This window comes from Mobula hypostoma, chromosome 7 (genome assembly GCF_963921235.1).
Source record: "Mobula hypostoma chromosome 7, sMobHyp1.1, whole genome shotgun sequence".
In the NCBI taxonomy this organism is placed as follows: domain Eukaryota; kingdom Metazoa; phylum Chordata; class Chondrichthyes; order Myliobatiformes; family Myliobatidae; genus Mobula; species Mobula hypostoma.
In genome coordinates this window covers 177420118-177442570 of record NC_086103.1, presented here as the reverse complement: position 1 = coordinate 177442570, position 22453 = coordinate 177420118, and the positions used below count along the sequence as shown (strand labels likewise).

At 43.2% G+C, this 22453-nt stretch overlaps 1 protein-coding gene across 6 annotated transcripts in view; it reads left to right on the top strand.

Moving 5' to 3' along the window:
- Nucleotides 1–22453, top strand: part of nlgn4xa (neuroligin 4 X-linked a) — a 360091-nt gene that overhangs the window by 286695 nt on the left and 50943 nt on the right. For all 6 annotated transcript variants that reach the window (XM_063054618.1, XM_063054615.1, XM_063054614.1 and 3 more), the window contains one exon: nucleotides 3066–3251. In XM_063054618.1, the coding sequence (XP_062910688.1) occupies nucleotides 3066–3251 (186 nt within the window). The remainder of the gene's footprint in view (nucleotides 1–3065; nucleotides 3252–22453) is intronic.

Sequence of the window (22453 nt, the reverse complement as noted above, 5' to 3'; positions counted from 1 at the left end):
CCATATGATTGGCTGATGAGCTACTTGCAGTAACAAGCAAGTGTACAAGTGTACCTAATAGTACAGAAGGGATGTTCACAATCGATTCTAGTATGTTTCACATACTGGCAATAAAGTGATTCTGATTCTGATTAATTATGAGATGACACAATAGCACAGCAGCTAGTGCAATTGCATTACTGCACCTGCGATCACTGATGTGGGTTCGAATCCCATCACTGTCTGTAAGGAGTTTGTTCTTTCTCCCTGTGTCCATATGGGCTTCTTTCAGGTGCTTGGGTTTCCTCCCACATTCCAAAGACTTACAGGTTAGAGTTAATACTTAGAGTTTCTATTTTGGCACCAGAAGAGTGGCAACACTTTTAGGCTTCCCTCAGATCGTCCTCGGACTATGTTGATCATTGAGCAAAATGACACGTTTCAATGTATGTTTTGATAGTTTCATGTACGTATCATAAATACACCTAATATTCATTATTAATATACTGTTATTGTTATAAAATATTTTTTTATCAGCACAAGCTGGTAAAACCTGAGGTAGGGGCTTAGCCAAGCACACTCATTTCTCAATTGCGAGGAACATTTGCACTATTCTAGAGGTGCTTAATATCAGAATCAGAATCAGGTTTATTATCACCGGCATTGGTGTAGAGTTTGTTAACTTAGCAGCAGCAGTTCAATGCAATGCATAATATAGAAGAAAAAAACAAAATAAAATAATAATAGTAATAATAAATAAATAAATTAATTAATTACTCTCTCTCTCTCTCTCTCTCTCTCTATATATATATATATATATATAGAATAGATTAAAAATCCTGCAAAAACAGAAATAATTTATATTAAAAAAGTGATGTATTGTCCAAAGGTTTAATGTCCATTCAGGAATTGGATGGCAGAGGGGAAGAAGCTGTTCCTGAATCACTGAGTGTGTGCCTTCAGACTTCTGTATCTCCTACCTGATGGTAACAGTGAGAAAAGTGCATGCCCTGGGTGCTGGAGGTCCTTAATAATAGACGCTGCCTTTCTGAGACACTGTTCCTTGAAGATGTCCTGCATACTTTGTAGGCTAGTACCCAAGATGGAGCCGTCTAGATTTACAACCTTCTGTAGCTTCTTTCGGTCCTGTGCAGTAGTCCCCCCCCCCCCCATACCAGACAGTGACGCAACCTGTCAGAATGCTCTCCATGGTACATCTATAGAAGTTTTTATGTGTATTTGTTGACAAACCAAATCTGTTCAAACTCCTAATGAAGTATATCCTCTGTCTTGCCTTCTTTATAACTGCATCAATATGTTGGGACCAGGTTAGATCCTCAGAGATCTTGACACCCAGGAACTTAAAACTGCTCACTCTCGCCATTTCTGATCCCTCTATGAGGATTGGTATGTGTTCCTTTGTCTTACCCTTCCTGAAGTCCACAATCAGCTCTTTGAGTGCCAGGTTGTTGCTGCGACACTGCTCCACTAGTTGGCATATCTCGCTCCTGTACGGCCTCTTGTCACCACCTGAGATTCTACCAACAATGGTTGTATCATCAGCAAATTTATAGATGGTATTTGAGTTATGCCTAGCCACACAGTCATGTGTATATAGAGAGTAGAGCTGTGGGCTAAGCACCCACCCCTGAGGTGCACCAGTGTTGATGGTCAGCGAGGAGGATATATTATCACCAATCCGTACCGATTGTGGTCTTCCGGTTAGGAAGTCGAGGATCCAATTGCAGAGGGAGGTGCAGAGGCCCAGGTTCTGCAACTTCTCAGTCAGGATTGTGGGAATGATGGTGTTAAATGCTGAGCTATAGTCAATGAACAGCATCCTGACATAGGTGTTTGTATTGTCCAGGTGGTCTAAAGCTGTGTGAAGAGCCATTGAGATTGCATCTGCCATTGATCTATTGTGGCGATATGCAAATTGCAATGGGTCCAGGTCCTTGCTGAGGCAGGAATTCAGCCTAGTCATGACCAACCTCTCAAAGCATTTCATCACTGTCGATGTGAGTGCTACCAGGTGATAGTCATTAAGGCAGCTCACATTATTTTTCTTAGGCACTGATATAATTGTTGCCTTTTTTTAAGCAAGTCTGAACTTCCGCCCGTAGCAGTGAGAGGTTGAAAATGTCTTTGAATAGTCCCGCCAGTTGGCTGGCACAGGTTTTCAGAGCCTTACCAGGTACTCCATCGGGACCTTCTGCCTTGTAATGGTTCACTCTCTTTAAAGACAGCCTAACATCGGCCACTGAGACAGAGCTCACACGATCTGTCTATTGTGATTTTCTCGGGATTTACATAGATGTTGCTGTGCAGGTCTAACTGTTTAATGTTATTGTGTAGTGAATTTGGGATGATACCAGTTCTAGATATTTCTATTGGGACAATGTATATCCTGTTCATATTCCATAGTCTTACAATTTCCTTTTTCAATTCAGCATTTTTCTGGTGTTTTTCACTTACTGATTTCTGTATGTTATATGTGTTTGGAATAGCTATACCTATTTAGTAAGTTGTTCTTGCTTGTTTATCCTGTGCTGCTACTATTATTATTTCTTGCCTTTCTCCAATAGTCCACTCTCCTCTCCTATCAGATTCCTTCCTCGCCTGCCCTTACCTTTCCTACCCTGCTGGCTTCACCTATCACCTTCTAGCTATCCTCCTCCCCCTCCATCCACCTTTTTTTTTCTGGTGTCTTTCCCAGTTCCTTTCCAGTCCTTAAGAATGATCTCGGCCCGAAACATCAACTGTTTATTCATTTCCATAGTAGCTGCCTGACCTGCTGAGTTTCTCCAGCATTTGGTGTGTATTGATTGGGGATACGAGCCTAAGCAGTTAAACGGGCTTAGTGTAAAAAGGCTTGATGATCGCACGGACCAACTGGGCCAAAAGGGACCATTTCTTGCTGTAGGATTCCATGATTCTACGAACACAGGGATTACTTGATCACTTAGAGTCCAGAAACTTTTCTGTTGCACGATGGCCACTGGCTGGTGAATCAAACTATATAAATTGTTTATTTTTAACTTTGAAAAATCTTTAGCCTAAATCAATTATTTTGCTTTTCTTCCTAGGCTTTCTAAGCACAGGTGACCAAGCTGCCAAAGGGAATTATGGGTTACTTGACCAGATCCAAGCACTGAGGTGGATTAGTGAAAATATCGGGGCGTTTGGAGGAGACTCAATGCGAATTACTGTCTTTGGTTCCGGTGCTGGGGCCTCCTGTGTAAGCTTGTTGACGCTTTCCCATTATTCAGAAGGTAAGGACTTTGAAGGGACTTGTGAAAAAAGTAAGATGATTGGGACTTCTGGAGATCGTATACTTATGTATTAAAAGCAAGTGTGATCTAGCTTGGACAACGGTCATCACACACAAGTGAACTCTATGGCTCCCATCAGAGCAGATAATGATGGCACTCCATTGTTCTGTGAAATCGTTTATAACAAAGTCAATAGAACAAATTTCAGAGACACTTGATAACCATGAATGGAGGATGAATTTCAGTGCTGCACCACAGTGCCATGTACAGCCATTGACAGGGGATGAATTTCAGTGTTGCACCACAATATTATGCAGAGATATTGGCAGGGGATGAATTTCAGTGTTGCACCACAATATTATGCAGAGATATTGGCAGGGGATGAATTTCAGTGTTGCACCACAATATTATGCAGAGATATTGGCAGGGGATGAATTGGGAGGTTGACCACAATGCCATGTGCAGATATTGACCAGGGATGTATTTCTTGTCTTCCACTATCCAGGAATACTTGGTATGGAGCGCACACTTCATTTCCAGTGCAGGGATTAGTAATTTCAAGGGCTTTTACAACCGTTACTATTACTAATACAGGACACCATTGTGATACAGATTGGTTGCATCTCTAGAAAACCAAATGTATCTTGATTCCTCATAATGTGAACCCTTGGCAAAACCTGACAATTTTTATTCGTTTTGTTCAGATCTTTGTATTTATTTAGTTAATTTACCCACATAAGTTCAAAACAATGATTTTTTATTCTGTATCTCAAAATCCTTGGCAGAGATTTGTGAATTCCATGAGGGTGAATTTCCATTACTCGAGCTGCTGTGAACGTTGTGTACGTTGCATTTGCTTTTCATTCTAATTTATTTAATGGACTGAACCACAACATCATGGAGAGAATTGATTTTGTCTCTCCTGATGTTACACTATGTTTCTGGTCAGAACCATTAACCTTTCCAGGTAGTACCCTTGTCTTCTGCTTCTGGGGAGTGCTGAGGCTATCTTTTCAGATCATCCCAAGATTCTGTTTTGGACTCAGATTTATTTTCACACTTACATCAAAGCGTACAGTAAAATGCATAATTTGTGGTAACAACCAACACACCCCAAAGTGCACAGATTCCGGTACCATCATAGCGTACCCACAATGCTGAGCAGAACACACAACTCACAACACAAGTAGAAGCAACAGCAACAGCAAAACCAGCCACTTTCCCATCCTCCCAGCCTGTGGAAGAAATGTTTGATTATAGGGTTAAAAGAGCTGTGTGTGTTGCTAAAGCTTTGTGACCGAGCACACGGCCTATCAGCAATGTCAACAGAACTCTACCAAAAGGGATTTCTCGCAGATCGGCAGCGATTATTTAAGAAGGGAGCTTTGAGAGTGTTTGTCCATTGTACGTGGCCTATCAGCAGCATCAACAGAACTCCACCAAGAGGGATTTCACGCAGGTCAGCAGCGGTTGTTTAAAAAGGGAGCTTCGAGAGCTTTGTCCGTTGTACGTGGCCTATCAGCGGCATCAGCAGAGTTCTACAAGCTAAGTAAGAGTACAGAAGTGGAACGGCCATTGTCGGGAGTAGGCCAATAGCGAGCGTAGAAGCGATAGGCTTTGGCTCAAACTAGGCCTCGGCTAGGAAGAGGCATCAGCTGTGTGTAAAGCATCTGTTAAGGTTTCCTTTTTCTTCTCCCACTCTTACTGTACCATCTAAATGCCCGTGGTGTGCTCTTCATGCTGGACGTTGGAGAACTCGGAGACCCAGAGTCTCCCAGGGAACTACATCTGTGTGAATTTCATCCGGCTGCAGCTCCTTGAAGACCGTGTTAGGGATCTAGAGCAGCAATTGGATGACCTTTGGCTTGTACGGGAGACTGAAGAGATAATTGATCAAAGTTACAGGGAAGTAGTCACTCCAAATTTGCAGGAGGCGAGTAGCTGGGTGACCATCAGGAGAAACGGAAATAGGCAGTTAGAACAGAGCACCCCTGTGGCCACTCCCCTCGAAAACAAGTATACTGCTTTGGATAATTTTGTGGGGGATGACCTCCCGGGAGAATACCATGATGACCGGGTTACAGGCACTGAGCATGGGTCCGTGGTGCAGAAGGGAAAGAGAGAGAAGCGAGCAGTAGTGATAGGGGGCTTGATAGTGAGGGGAACAGACAGGAGATTCTGTGGATGTGAACAGGATACCTGGATGGTATGTTGCCTCCCAGGTGCCAGGGTCAGAGATGTCTCAGATCGCGTCCACAACATTTTGGAGAGGGAGGGGGAACAGCCAGATGTCTTGGTACATATTGGTACCAATGACATAGGAAGGAAAAGCAATGAGGTCCTGAAAGGAGTATTTAGAGAGCTAGGTAGAAAGCTGAGAAGCAGGACCTCCTGGGTAGTAATTTCTGGATTGCTGCCTGTGCCACGCGCCAGTGAGGGTAGAAACCAGATCATCTGGCAAATAAACACGTGGCTGAGAAGCTGGTGCAGGGGTCAGGACTTCAGGTTTTTGGATCATTGGGATCTCTTCTGAGGAAGGTATGACCTATTCAAAAGTGACGGGTTGCACCTGAACCAGAGGGGGACCAATATTCTCAAGGGCAGGTTTGTTAGAGCTGTTGGGGAGGGTTTAAGCTTACTTGGCAGGGAGTGAGAACTGAAGTGAAGCAACTCAGGAAAGGACCGATGGTAAAAAAAATGAAGATAGCGTGCAGTCAGTTTCAGGTAGGGCAGGCCGGTGACGGGACTAAGTTTCAGCCAACAGGCTGAGTATCAAATCATTAGGGATGCAGTTTGTCATTTAGACTAGGGGATCAGCTATACTGGATTGAGTGCTATGTAATGAACCGGAGGCGATCAGGGAACTTGAGGTAAAAGAACCCTTAGGAACCAGTGATCACAATATGAGTGTGTTCAACTTGAAATTTGATAGGAAGAAAGTAAAGCCTGACATAGCAGTATTTCAGTGGAGTCAAGGAAATTACAGTGATATGAGAGAGGAGTTGACCAAAGTAAATTGGAAGGAGCTGCTGGCAGGGATGTCAGCAGAGCAGCAATGGCGTGCGTTTCTGGGAAAAATGAGGACGGTGCAGGACATGTGTACTCTAAAAATGAAGAAATACTGAAATGGTAAAATAGTACAACTGTGGCTGACAAGGGAAGTCAAAGCTATTGTAAAAGCAAAAGAAAGCGCATACAACAAAGCAAAAATTAGTGGGAAGATAGAGGATTGAAAAGTTTTTAAAAACCTACAGAGAGCAACTAAAAAAATCATTAGAAGGGAAAAGATTAAATATGAAAGCAAGTTAGCAAATTATATCAGAGTGGATAATTAAAGCTTTTTCAGGTATGTTAAAAATAAAAGAGAAATGAGAGTGGATATAGGACCACTAGATAATGAGGCATGAAAATAATAATGGGGGACAAGGAGATGGCTGATGAACTAAATTAGTATTTTGCATCAGCCTTCATTGTGGAAGATATGAGCAGTATGCCTGATGTTGTAGTGTGTGAAGGAAGAGAAGTGGGTACGGTTACTATTACAAGACAGAAGGTGCTCAAAAAGCTGGACGACCTAAAGGAACATAAGTCACCCGGACCAGATGAGCTGCACCCCAGGGTTCTGAAAGAGGAGTATTAGAGATTGTGGTAGCATTAGAAATTATCTTTCAAAAGTCATTGAACTCTGGTATGATGCCAGAGGACTGGAAAATTGCACATATTACTCCACTCTTTAAGAAAGGAGGAAGACAGCAGAAAGGAAATTATAGACCAGTTAGCCTGACCTGAGTAGTTGGGAAGATGTTAGAGTCAATTGTTAAGGGTGAGGTGATGGAGTACTTGGTGACACAGGACAAGATAGTACAAAGTCAGCATGGTTTCCTTCAGGGAAAATCCTGCCTGACGAACTTGTTGGAATTCTTTGAAGAGATTACAAGTAGGATAGATAAAGGAGATGGAATGGATGTTGTATATTTGGACTTTCAGAAGGCTTTTGACAAGGTGCCACACATGAGGCTGCTTACCAAGTTAAGAGCCCATGGTATTACAGTACAGTTGCTCACATGGTTAGAGCATTGGCTGATTGGTAGGAGGCAGCGAGTGGGAATAAAAGCATCCTTTTCTTGTTGGCCGCCAGTGACTAATGATATTCTGCAGGGGTCGGTGTTGGGACCACTTCTTTATATGCTGTATGTAAATAATTTAGATGATGGAATAGATGGCTTTGTTCAAAAGTTTGCAGATGATATGAAGACTGGTGGAGGGGCAGGTAGTGTTAAGGAAATAGATAGCATGCAAAAGGACTCAGACAGATTGGGAGAATGAGCAAGAAAGTGGCAAATGAAATACAATATTGGAAAATGCATGGTTATGCACCTTGGTAGTAAAAATAAATGTGTGGATTATTTTCTAGACGGGGAGAAAATCCAAAAATCTGAGATGCAAAGGGACTTGAGAGTCCTTGTGCAGAACACCCTGAAGGTTAACTTACAGGTTGAGTTGGTGGTGAAGAAGGCAAATGCCATGTTAGCATTCATTTCAAGAGATCTAGTGTACAAGAGTAGGGATGTGATGCTAAGACTTTATAAGGCAGTGGTGAGGCCTCACCTTGAGTATTATGACCAGTTTTGGACCCCTCATCTCAGAAAAGATGAGCTGGCATTGGAGAGGGTCCAGAGGAGGTTCACAAGGATGTTTCCAGGAATGAAAGGGTTATCATACGAGGAATGTTTAATGGCCTTGGGTCTGTACTCGCTGGAATTCAGAAGGATGCGGGGGGATTTCATTGAAACCTTTCGAATATTGAAAGGCCTAGACAGAGTAGATGTGGAAAGGATGTTTCCTATGGTGGGAGGGTCAAGGACAAGAGGGCACAGCTTCAGGATAGAGGGACACCCTTTCATAACAGAGATACAGAGAAATTTCTTTAGCCAAAGGGTGGGGAATTTGGGGAATTTGTTGCCACATGCAGCTGTGGAGGCCAGGTCATTGGGTGTATTTAAGGCAGAGATTAATAGGTTCTTGAATGGACATGGCATCAAAGGTTACAGGGAGAAGGCCGTGAACTGAGGATGAGGAGGAGATAGAAAAAAGGATCAGCCATGACTGAATGGCAGATCAGACTCGATGGGCCAGATGGCCTAATTCTGCTCCTATGTCTTATGGTCTTATGGTCTTCATGTGGGGCCTTGTCAAAATCCTTACTAAAATTCATGTAGTCAATATCCATTGCCTTACCTTCATTCCCATTCTTGGTAACCTCCTGAAAAAACTCTGTAAGTTTGGTTAGACATGACCTGCCATGCATGAAGCCATGCTGACTATCCTTAAGCAGTCCAAGTCTTTCCAAATACTTATACTATATATCCGGTCCCTTAGGATACCTTCCAATAACTTTCCTACAACTGATATCAGACTCACCAGCCTATACTTTCCTGGTTCACGCTTAGAGCCCTTTCAAAATAGTGAAACAACATTGGCTATCGTCCAATCCTCCGGTTCCTCATCCTGGCGCTAAGGATGTTTTATGTATCTCAGCTAAGGCCCCAGCAATTTCTGCTCTTGCCACCTGTAGGGACCGAGGGAACACCTTGTCAGGCTCTGGGGATTTATCCACCCTGATTTGCTTCAGGGTAGCAAACACCTCCTGCTCTGCAATCTCCACGGGGTCCATGAAGTTGATGCCACTTTGCCTCACTTCTATAGACTCTGCATCCATCTCCTGAGTAAATACAGGAGCAAAGAATTCATTTAAGATCTCCCTCATCTGTTTTGGTTCCACATATAGATTATCATTCTGGTTTTCCAGAGGACCAATTTTGTCCCTTGAAATCCTTCTGCTCTCAACATATCTTCAGAATCCCCTAGGATTCTCCTTCTCATCTGCTAAAGCAGCTTCATTCCTTCTTTTAGCCTTCCTGAGTGTTCTGTTGCATTTCTTGTACTCCACAAACACCTGATTTGTTCCTATTTGCCTGTACCTGCTTTGCACCTCCTTTTCTCTCTTAGCCAGGGCTCAATATCTCTTGAAAACCAAAGTTCTCCACACTTGTTACCTTTATCTCTCATTCTGACAGGCACTTTAAAAATTTCATTTTTGAAGGCCTCCCACTTTCCAAGTACACCTTTGCCAGAAAAGAAGCTTGTCCCAATCCACATTTGTTATATCTGACACTATCAAAATTGGCCGAACTTCAATTTAGAATCTCAACCCGCGGACCAGACCTATCTTTTTGCATATTTACTTTAAAACTAATAGCATTGTGGTTATTGGATTCAAAATGTTCCCCTACAACTTCAGCCAGCTGCCCTGTCTTATTCCTTAATAGCAGATCCAGTATCACATGCTCTCTTATTTGTCCTCTACATACTTAAGAAAGAAAACTTTATGCACTTGAAAAACCCTGTCCTATCTTGTCCTTTTACAGAATAGGATTCCCGGTCAACATGTGGAAAGTTAAAATCACCTACTATAACAATCTTATGTTTCTTGCAACAGTCTGCAATCCCTTTACTAATTTGTTCCTCTAAATCCCAAGGACTGTTGGATGTCTGTAATATAGCCTCATTGATGTGGTCATACCTTTCTTGTTTCTCAGTTCCACCCTTAACACCTCACTAGTCAAGTTCTCCGGTCTGTCCTGGCGGAGCACTGCTGTGACGTGTTTCCTGACTAGTAGTGCCACTCCTCCTACTTTAATCCCTCCCCCTCTGTCACATCTAAAACAACGTAATGCTGAGCTAACAGTCCTGCACTCCTGCAGCCAAGTCTCACTCATGGCTACAATGTCATAACTCCAGGTGTTGATCCATGCTCATCCTTCTCTGTAACTTTCTCTGTAATACTTTGGAAAACATGATAGAGAAATGGAAGGCAAAATGGGAAGGAAGGGTCAGATTGACCTTAGAGTAGGTTTAAAGATTGTGGGCCAAGAGGCCTGGACTGCACTGTGATGGTCTATGTTCCAGGCTTCTTCCAACATTTCTACACACTAGAGGCAATTTACAGTGGGTAATTAATCTCCTAGCCCCCACATATTTTTGGGAAGTAGGAGGAAACAGGAACACCGAGGTGAAACCCACAGGGTCACGGGGAGAACATGAAATCTCCACAAAGACAGCTCCCAAGATCAGAATCAAACCACTTGAGCTGTGTGGTGGCAGCACCACCAGCTGACCTAGACTGCCACCATAACGATGGGGATTACTCAGAGGATCATGGGTAACTACGATAACAAGTGACCAACCTTGCATTACTCACTAATGTTCTTCAATCTAACTAACTGTCCTTAAACAGCACTCCACATTTGATGTAGTGTTTGGACTTTTCCTGCTGATATGAATAAAGGTTTATTTTTAATTACTATTCAACCACTTTTAGAATATGCACTCTAACATCTGTGAGTCCACGAGACCACTGCAGGCTGGAGGCCTGGAGATGGTTTGCCATGGGGTTGGGAGACTATCTGTGTATGTGAGAGAGGGTGGGTTTGGGGAAGGTTGGAACTGGGCTTGTTTTGTTGTTGTTGCTGCTGCTTATACTGCTGAACATTGTAGGCATGCTGTGTTGGTGATGGATAGAGTCATAGAAATGTACAGTGCAGAAACAGGCCCTTCAGCCCCTCTAGACCTTGCCAAGCCATTAAACTGCCCACTCCCATCGACCTGCACCGGTACCTTAGCCCTCCATATCCCTATCGTCCATGTACCTATCCAAACTTCTCATCGATGTTGGAATCGAGCTCGCATGCATCACTTGCCCTGGCAGCTCTTTCCACACTCTCGCGACCCTCTGAGTGAAGTAGTTTCCCCTTAAACTTTTCACCTTTCACCCTTAAGCCATGACCTTTGGTTGTAGTCCCACCCAACCTCAGTGGAAAAATCTGCTTGCATTTACCCTATCTATACTCCTCATCATTTCGTATACCCCTATCAAATCTCCCCTCAGTCTTCTATGTTCCAAGGAATGAAGTCCTACCCTATTCAATCTTTGGCTAAACTTGCTGGCTGCCCCCAGCATGTCCTTGGGTGTGTTGGCTGTCAACACAAACGATGCATTTCACTGTGTGCTCCAATATATGTATGGTAAATAAATTAATCTGAATCAGTTTCTGAAATACACTTACACATGGATGCAGATGGACGTGGGTTTATCAAGTGTTGCTGATGTCCATCAATAATTTCTGCCCTCGGTACGTCGTTGGGTGTGTTGGCTGTTAAGGCAAACAGTACGTTTCACTGTGTGTTTCGATATCATCATCATAATTATGTGCTGTGTCATATGATGTAGGCGATCATGGTCCCATGACCATGATTGCTCTTGGCAATGTTTTCTATAGAAGTGGTTTGCCATTGCTTTCTTCTGGACAGTGTCTTTCCAAGATGGGAGACCCCAGCCACGATCAATACTCTTCAGGGATTTTCTGCCTGGCGTAAGTTATCATGTAACCAGGACTTATGATATGCACCATCTGCTCATACGACTGTCCGCCACCTGCTCCCATGGCTCCACATGACCTTGAATGGGGGCTAAGCAGGTGCCACACTTTGCTCAAGGGTGACCGTCAGGCGAATGGAGGGAAGGAGTGCCTTACACCTCCTTTGGTAGAGACGTATCTCCACCCTGCCACCCATATGTTTCGATTTACATGTGATAAATATCTGAATCTGAATACTGTGAGCGATTTTAGGCCCTGTATGGACTTAATAACCACTCCCACGAGGCATCTGGGACCACATTAATGCACAGAATGTGTGCTGCAAACACCAGTAGTTGTTGCATCCTGTTCATATTTGAAACTGGGAACAATGATGCAACTGTTGGGGAAACATTAGCCACTAGGAATTTCACCACATTTTTGGTATTCACTGTTGCTAAGACAACAGTGATGGGTAAGGAGCTAAAAATGTATCTCCGTATCCAGAAAAGGAAAATTGGGACTGTTCTCATTAGGAAGAACAGGCAAATGCCGTTCAAAACATAGGACAGCTGAGCGAGTGGAGGTAAGGATGTGGTGATAAACGTCAACAGCAAAGTCAAATTAAAGTTATTATCAAATTATATGTTACCATATACTAGTTTGAGATTCATTTTCTTGCAGGCATTTATAGGAATTTATCAAAAGTATTATTAAGCAACGATTGACAACCAGTGTGCTAAAAGAGACAAATAGTGCAAATAAAAACTATATAATTCTGAGAAGATGAGTTGTAGACACTGTTCCCTCTAAGCTACGTGGATGCGCAGACGCACAGTAACTGAAATGTTCCTGTGCACATTGCCTTTGTTGCCACACAGCTGGAATTTTCTTTAATATAGTGTTTTATTAAAGCACCGCACGGTTTTCAGGCTGTGTTAAAAATTTCCTACTAAGGGTAATGGTTGATCCGCACAGCTGCAAAAGAAAAATAGAGGGAACGTTGATTGTACAGTTCTTGAAAGTGAGTCAGTAGGTTGTGGAATCAGTTCAGAATCACGGTGACTGAAATTATCCACGCCAGTTCAGGAGTCTGATAGTTGAAGGATAATAGCTGCTTGTGAACTTGGCAGTCTGGGACGTGTTGCTGTATCTCCTGCCTGATGGTATTTGTGAAAAGAGAGTATGGCCTTGATGGTGGGGGTTTCTTGATGGTGTATGCTGCTTTCTTGTGGCAGGGCCCTTGTAAATATACTCATTGATGGGAAGGATTTTGCCTGTGATGGGCTGGGCTGTATCCACCATGTTTTGGAGGCTTTTCCCTTCCTGGTTGGTGTTTCCATACCAGTCCATTAAATAAATGAAAATAAATATAAGAGATTTAGCAGCAGAAGGTGGGGGAAGGGTGGATTTGTTGTTCCCATCCAGGGTCAAGAGTCTGAGAAGATTTGGTATGTTGCTGAAGACTTTTGCAACTTTCTACAGATATACTGTGCAGAGCATTCTGACTGATTGCATCAATGATTGCTTTGGAGGCACTGATGCACAGGATCGGAATAAGCTGCAGGCAGTTGTAAACTTAGCCAGCTCCATCATGGGCACCAGCCTCTCCACCACGGAGGAAATCTTCAAGAAGGCAGCATCCATCATGAAGGATCCTCACTATCTGGGACATGCCTTCTTCTCACTACTATCATCAGAGAGCAGATAAGAAACTTGAAGATACACATTCATCATTTTAGGAACAGCTTCTTCCCCTCTGCCATCAGATTTCTGACTTACAGCTTTTTCTTTAATGTATTGCTCCTGTAAAACACCAAATTTCATGATGCATGTCAATGACAATAAACCTGATTCTGATCCGGGTCAGAGGTCAAGGCAGTAACAATGACACCGTTGGATCAGTTGGAAGGAGAAGACAATTATTATCTTGTTCTGTGAAATTTCATCTGCTGCTGCTGTCACAGGAAAATAGCATCCATCATCAAGTGATTCCCCCCACACCATCCAGGACATGCTGTCTTCTCACTGCTGCCATTAGTTGGAAGGTACAGGAGCCTCAGGATTCCAGGTTCAAAAACAGCATTAACTTCGCTTAACTTCACTCGCCCCAACACTGAACAGTTCCCACAACTTATGGGCTCACTTTCAAGGACTCCTCATCTCATGTTCTCAATATTTATTTCTTATTTATTTGTTGTTATTGTTTTCTCTCTTTTGTAGTTGCACTGTTTGCTGCCCTTTGCATATTGCTTGTTTGTCCATCCTGTTGGGATTAATTCTGTTGTGTTTCTTGGATTTACTGTGTATACCTGCAAGAAACCTAATCTCAGGGATGTGTATGGTGACATATACTGTATGCCCTTTGATATCTATTAACTTTGAACTTTGATCAGAGATGCCAAGGCCAGCATCTATCCCTAACTCCCCCGCATTGAGAATCTCTGTGTGATATTTCAGAGGCAACCACACTGGGGACTTTAGAGTCGCATATAGACCACTTGGATAAGATGTGCACATAGAGTCATGTAGCCATAGAACACTATTGCACAGACACATGACATTTGGCCCATCTAGTCCAGGCTGAACTGTTATTCTGCCTTGTCCCATCGGCCGGCACCTGGACCATAGCCCCTCATACCCCTCCATACCCCTCCCATCCATGTACTTAACCAAACTTCTCTTAAATGTTGAAATCAAACATGAATCCATTACATCTACTGGCAGCTCATTCCTCACTCACACCATCCTCTGTGTGAAGTAGTTCCCCATAAATATTTTATCTTTCCTCATTAACTTATGACCTCTAGTTGTAGTCTCACCTAATTTCAGTGGAAAAACTAATTACTTACTGCCTGTTATGCCGCTGGCTCTTAGGGCAGCAACGAAGGTCCTCCAACTGTGATGGCCTTCAGGGTTTCCTGCACCATGTCAGTAGCTTCCCCTCCATTTTCATCACTGTCAGTCATGCAAGTCTGGGGAGGAGACTCAGGAATACCATCGCACTCTGATGTAGGAGTCTTCATTGCTGTTTCCATGACAATTTTGTTTTACCAGTCAGGGTTGTTAGCCCTGAGCTGAACACCACCCCCACCCCAAACCTGGAGGACCAGTAGACCACTCTTAGTCTGTCCTCCACCTATTGACCTGTTTGGCATGGGTGACCCAACCAATAGCCAAAGCACAAAGCCCTGACTCCAGCCAACATAGCTCTCTGGGTTACTGAGGCACGCAAGTGTCCAAACCACGACACGGTTGTGATCCTCCTGGAGGTCGGTGGACAATGCCGGCTTGAACTTACCTTGGAGATTTCCTTGTCTAAGTGACATTTGTGAAGAGGTCACATGGTCTTCGTCTTTCTGTGATAACATGAAGCAGGTTTCAGCAGTGAGACTGGTGACCAGTTCTCCTATTAAAGTCAAAGCCAAGGCCCAAGATTTTATTGTTCTGTGCACAAGTAGCATTGCAGACAACATTCACAAGAAAATCAAACTAAATATAAATTACACGAAATTATACCAGAAATAACATAATTAGAAAAAACAGAAACAAATCCATTGTAGTTCAAAGTGGTCAATATTGTGATGCTATAGCGACGTAGTATTTAGGGTTGTGCCAGTGGGTTAAAAAGCCAAATGGTTGATGGGAAGTAGCTTTTCTTGAACCTGGTGGTGTGGGACAACAGGCTTCTGTACTTCCTGCCTGATGGTAGCTGCGAGAAGATAGTAATTTGTAGGCCTTTTATTAACAGATCATCAACCGTTGGAAAGTCTACTCAGTGACCACTTTATTAGGTGCACCTGCTCACTAATGCAAATATTTAATCAGCCAATCATGTGGCAGCAACTTAATGCATACAAGCATGCAGACATGGTCAAAGAGTTTGGTCATTGTTCAGACAAAACATCAGAATGGGGAAGAAATGTGATCTAAGTGACCTCGGAGTGATTGTTGGTGTCACATGGGGTGGTTTGAGTATCTCAGAAACTGATGACTTCCTGGGATTTTCATGCACAGCAGTCTCTAGAGTTTACAGAGAATGGTGCCAAAAACAAATAAAAATCCGGCAAGTGGCAGTTCTGTGGATAAAAATACCTCGTCAATAAGAGAGGTCAGGGGAGAATGGCCAGACTGGTTCAAGCTGACAGGAAGGCGATGGTAACTCAAATGACCAGTGTTACCACAGTGGATTGCAGAAAAGCATCTCTGAAGGCACAACGTGTTGATCCTTGAAGTGGATGGGCTACAGCAGAAGAAGACCACTGCATTTTCCACTCTGCAGCTATTAAAGTGGCCTCTTAGTGTATGTTTCTTCAAATGGAACTTTAAAATTAGGCCCATCTATCCTCTCAGGTGGAAAGAGAAATCAAAAGGCACTATCTTATGAAGCCCTTCTTTGCCACGTTTTTCCCTGGAGCAGTATTGAATTTGAGATTATATGTTGGGTCTTCATTACAGTTCAATAGCTTCATGGTTAATATTAATGGGGCTAGTTATCCATTGTTTAATTAGCTTAATTTACATGCCAGGAGTGAAATTATTCATGTCATTAGATTATGAGTACAGACTTCTTGCTGTCTAATCCTGTAACATAATTACTATTCCACTGTTTGCATCCAGGCAGTAGGACAGGAGAAGGTGGTTGGAATGGAGAGAAAAGTTAAAGATCGGACAGGCCTGACTGGGTCATTTCAGCCAGTATTTCTTATAGTTATCAATACAGTGGGCAGGGATCTATAAGAAAGTAAGATATAAGAGCAGAATTCGGCTCTTCAGCCCATCATATTTGCTCTGTCATTTTCATCATGGCAGATTTATTATCCATCTCAACTTAATTCTCCTGCCTTCTCAACTTCATGATGGTCCCCTTTCAATTAATTTTGCAGCTCCTCTTTCATTCCTCTGTATTTCCCTTTACTCCACTGTAAAACTGGTACAACTAACTTTAGCTTCTCAATCTCAAACTGTAGGATGAATGCTATCATATTATGATCACTCCCTTCTAAGGAGTTTTTTACCTTGAGCTCCACAATCAAATCTGATTCATTAAACAACACCCAATCCAGAACTGCCTTTCCCCTAGTATGCTCAACTACAAACTGCACTAAAAAGCTGACTCGCAGACGTTCTACAAATTCCTTCTCTTGTGATTCAGAACCAATCTGACTTTTCTAAAAACACACACACACACACACACGGACTCCCACAGAAACCCACAAATATACACCCACACAAACACATAGACACATAAGCATGCACCCACACACACACACACCAACCCACACACAGATACAAACACACACACATATATACACACACTCTCACATACACACACACGTGTGCACACACCACATGCACACACACACGTATGTGCACATATATAGGCATGCACACACCAACCCACGCACACTCACACATGTACTCTCACATGCATACACACTCAGACCTGTAGCCACACACGCACTCAAACACTCTCCTCTCACACTCACACACTGGCACACTCACACTCTCATTTTCCCTCACTCTCACTCACATGCTTACACTCACTCACACTCACACACCAACCCACACACATTCAGTCACACACTTAAATACATATACACAGACACATACTCATATACACACAATCACACACCAACCCATACACAGATACACACTAATATACTCATTCACTCTCACACTCACTCACACTCACAATCTTATATTACATACTCACACATACACATATGCACTTTCTCTTGCACTCTCTCTCACTCGCACACTCTCGTGCACTCTCACTCACACTCAAACTCATTCTCTCTCACTCTCACTCGCACACTCTCGTGCACTCTCACTCACACTCAAACTCATTCTCTCTCACTCTCTCTCACTCACACGCATACACACACATTCACTCTCACTCACATGCCAACCTGTACACTCAGGCTACGTCCACACTAGACGGGATAATTTTGAAATCACCGGTTCCGCGTAAAAACGACAGGCATCCACACCAGCCGTTTTTGAAAATACCTCTGTCCACATTAAAATGGATATTTGGGCGAATCTCGTCCTACTGGGCATGCACAGGACACATCTACAGAAAACAAGCGAAGAGGAAACAGTACACTTGGTGCGCGTTCGTCCAGTTACAGACTAGAAAAACTTAAAAGGAAATTGCCAAACGAAAGACTTGGTGCGCGTTTGTCCAGAAACATTTCCTACAGCCGTAGTCTCTTCACCGATGAAAAGGATGACAGCTACAACTAAATGCAATAAGTCTTGTTACTGGGCAAAAGTGAAATTTGCTGTTACCTTATTTGTTTGCCTTTACTTTTGCCATGTCTTTGTGTATTATTTTTCTTTATTTAACATGTGCAATAAAACGAGTTACTGGGCAAAAGTGACAATTGCATCTATTGAATGTTTGCACAATCAATACATTAATAAAGCACCTTGTTAAATGTATAAAACATGTCTGCATCAGTGTTATCTTGAATTTCCATATAATGTTACATTAGGCTGTTACACATCTATTGTCAGATATTGTTGTGGTGTTGGAGGTTGCGTTCAAGAAAACAATGAAATGCCGCGTTGCCGCCACCATTTCCGGCACGTCATGACAGCGGTTTTAAAGATAGCCGGTTACCCCGTACACACCATAACGGCCAACTGGCGTTTTCAGATTTAAACACTCTGGAGAGTGTTTTAGAAAAGCTCCGTTTTCAGGGGAGGAAATGCCGTTTCATTGTGGATAGAGGGTCAAAACGAAGAGAAAAAACTTTGGTTACGGATTTATCCGGTCTAGTGTGGATGTAGCCTCAGACACCCATACGCGCACACATTCACACACACACTCACAGTTACTCACACTCACACTCACACACACACACACTCACACTCACTCACACATGTACATACATGCACATTCACGCACACTTGTACACACACATGCATACATACATACCCATACACACATACACCTGCACAAGTGCATACTCACTCCCACAACAGCCCACACTCGCACACTTACTCACTAATGCTCGCTCACACACTTATATATGCACACTCACTTCTATACACGCACCCACTCATACACCAATCCTCACACTCACACACATTCGCAATCACACACACGTTCATGCTCACTCACAAGCTTGCTCACGCTCACTCACACTCACTCACACACACACACACACACACACACACTCCCCTCCTCCACTTGGCTTCAATCCCACATTCCTCCCATTTCATTTCCTTGCCCCCTCCTGGCACCCTGTGGCAGGCTCTGCCATGCTAGTGAGCAGCAATGTGCACTGCCCGACACCCATCGCTGGCAGCCAGCGCTCTTCCGAGAACACAGTCCCCTCTCTTTCTCAATTCAGCAACAAATTACGGCACATAGGCATCTCACTGTTCCCCCGGGACTGGAAGTGAATGAATGGAGCAGCTCTCAATGCTAGCCTGACAGACCAACCCCTCCTGGTTGGCTCCAATCTCCTGTTTGAAGATTCTGTTCCAATTCAGTACTTCATTCCCACTGTATACACCCCTCGTGTTTTCTCTGGCAGTGCAGCACTTTGAGAATGAAGTCTGTTCTGGTTTTGAATTCCTTTCTTCGTTCTGACATGGCTTGAGTAGGTTTGAACAAAGACTCCTCAGTAATCTATTCAGATCTTGGTAATGCGGCCTATCAGACAGAGGACTACATAGCCTCTTTTGTGTTCCACTTCCCAGAATAAAGCCATGAATTATGAAATCTCTGAGGCCTTACGTAACAGCCTATTTGTTGGGCCACAGATCATTTTTCCCTTTCCAAAAGGCCAAGTCATTGTGTGCTCTCAGTATATTATCTGCCCTTAAAAAAATTGAGATATCTGGGTGAAAGGGCAAAGTTCAACGTGTCAGCGTGACAAAGCTGAAGAAAGATGGCTAGTTAAATCAGGAAGTTGTAATTCAGGTTTAAGAAACCCACAGAAAAGAGCTTTAAGGGAATAATTATGAGGGCAAGACAAGCAGTATGGACCAAGAAGAGTTAAAATAAAGACAGCCATTCAAAAGGGCACTTCATTTTATTTCTTTCCTGAACTGTGCAGGGTCAGGACAAGGTATAAAATGTGTTCCCTGTTCAATAGAGAGCACCATAAGTAAATAAAATAGCATGGTGTAAGCGGTTTGGGTTAAATTGTTGTGCTCGGGCCTTCAAGCATCCTTAAAATTTAATCCTGTTAGAGAGTTCAATAATGACTTTGCCTCTCAGTTTTCTTAATTAACACTGCAGGAAGTTTGGTCAACAATGGAAGTTCATTGTGTGAGAGAGAGTAGTCAGAGTTTGTGTGTGTGTGCGTGTGTGTGTGTGTGTGTGTGTGTGTGTATGTATGTATGACACATACAGTATGTTCCTCCTCCAACTATGTCTTTTTAAAAATTATCTTCCTTGTTTCCAAGCCCTTCTATGAACATAGCCCTCTCTTCCTCTCTGACTTTCCCCAACTCTACAATTCCTCTTCTTCACTCAGCCTCGCCCCTTTGCCATCCCCAACTTCAATCATATGGCCGCCATATCTTCAGCTGCTTGACATACCCCAGACCTTCCTCCTTCTCTACCTCAATCTCTTCACTAAAGTCCAGCCCTCCGATTAATTCTGTGGTCTGAATTCTGCCCCATATTTATAAGACCATAAGATATAGGAGCAGAATTAGGCTATTTGGCCCATCGAGTCTGCTCCACCATTTCATCATGGCTGATCCATTTTCCCTCTCAGTCCCAATCTCCTGCCTTCTCCCCGTATCCCTTCATGCCCTGATTAATCAAGAATCTTATCTACCTCTGCCTTTAATATACATAAAGACTTGGCCTCTGCAGCTGCCTGTGGCAAAGAATTCCACAGATTCACCACTCTCGACTTAAGAAATTCCTCCTCTATTCTGAGGCTGTGTTCACTAATATTAGACTCTCCCACCATCTTCTCCACATCTACTTTATCAAGGCCTTTCACCATTCGATAGGCTTCAATGAGGTCATCCCTCACTCATTGTTCATTTTGTTCATCAAAATCAGAATCCCTTCATTGCCAGTATGTGAAACGTACCAAACATTCAAGAGTGTCAGGGAAATGAAGTTTGTGCAGTGAAAATTACGACTGAGAAGGTGCTCAGGAAGCTTAATGGTCTGAGGGTGGATAAATCTCCTGGACCCGATGGAATGCACCCTCGAGTTCTGAAGGAAGTAGCTAGACAGATTGCGGAGGCATTAACGATGATCTTTCAAGAATCGATAGATTCTGGCATTGTACCGGATGACTGGAAAATTGCAAATGTTACTCAGCTACTCAAGAAGGGTGGGAGGCAACAGGAAGGCAACTATAGACTTGTTAGCCTGACATCAGTGGTTGAGAAGTTGCTGAAATTGATTGTTAGGGATGAGATTATGGAGTATCTAGAGGCACCTGACAAGATAGGCCAAAACCAGCATGGTTTTCTGAAAGGAAAATCCTTCCTGACAAACCTACTGTAATTCTTTGAGGAAATTACAAGCAGGGTAGACAAAGGAGATGCAGTGAACGTGGTGTACTCCGATATTTAGAAGGCTTTTGACAAGGTGCCGCACATGTGGCTGCTTAGCAAAATAAGAGCCCATGGAATTACAGGGGAGTTACTCGCATGGGTGGAGTATTGGCTGGTCGGCAGAAAACAGAGTGGGAATAAAGGGATCCTATTCTGGCAACCTGACGAAGGGTCTCGGCCTGAAACATCGACTGTACCTCTTCCTAGAGATGCTGCCTGGCCTGCTGCGTTCACCAGCAACTTTGATGTGTGTTGCTTGAATTTCTAGCATCTGCAGAATTCCTCGTGTTTGAGTTCCACAGGGGTCAGTGTTGTGACCACTGCTTTTATGATGATACAAAGATAGGTGGAGGACCGGTTAGTGTTGAGGAAACAAAGAGCCTGCAGAGAGACTTAGATAGATTAGGGGAATGGGCAAAGCAGTGGCAAATGAAATACAATGTTGGAAAGTGTATGGTCAGGCACTTTGGTGGAAGAAATAAACAGGCAGGCTATTATTTAGATGGAGAGAGAATTCAAAAACGCAGAGATGCAAAGGGACTTGGGAGTCCTTGTGCAGGATACCCTAAAGGTTAACTTCCAGGTTGAGTTGGTGGTAAAGAAGGCAAATGCAATGTTAGCATTCATTTCTCGAGGTATAGAATATGAGCAGAGATGTGATGTTGAGGCTCTATAAGGCATGTGTGAGACCACACTTGGAGTATCATGTGCAGTTTTGTGTTCCTTATTTTAGAAAGGATATACTGACATTGGAGTGTCACAAAATTCACAAGAATGATTCCAGGAATGAAAGGGTTACCATATCAGGAACGTTTGGCAGCTCTTGGTCTGTGTTCTCTGGAGTTCAGGAGAAAGAAGGGGGATCTCATAGAAACATTCCAAATGTTAAAAGGCCTGAACAGATTAGATATGGCGAAGTTATTTCCCATGGTAGGGGATTCAAGGACAAGATGGCACGACTTCAGGATTGAAGGACATCCATTTAGAACTGAGATGCAGATAAATTACTTTAGTCAGAGGCTGTTAATCTATGGAATTTGTTGCAACAAGCGGCTGTGGAAGTCAAGTTACTGGGTGTATTTAACACAGAGATAGATAGGTTCTTGATTAGCCAGGGCATCAAAGGGTATGGGGAGAAGGCAGGGGAGTGGGGATGACTGGAAGAATTGGATCAGCCCTTGATTGCATGGTGGAGCAGAATCGATGGGCCAAATGGCCTATTTCTGCTCCTATATCTTA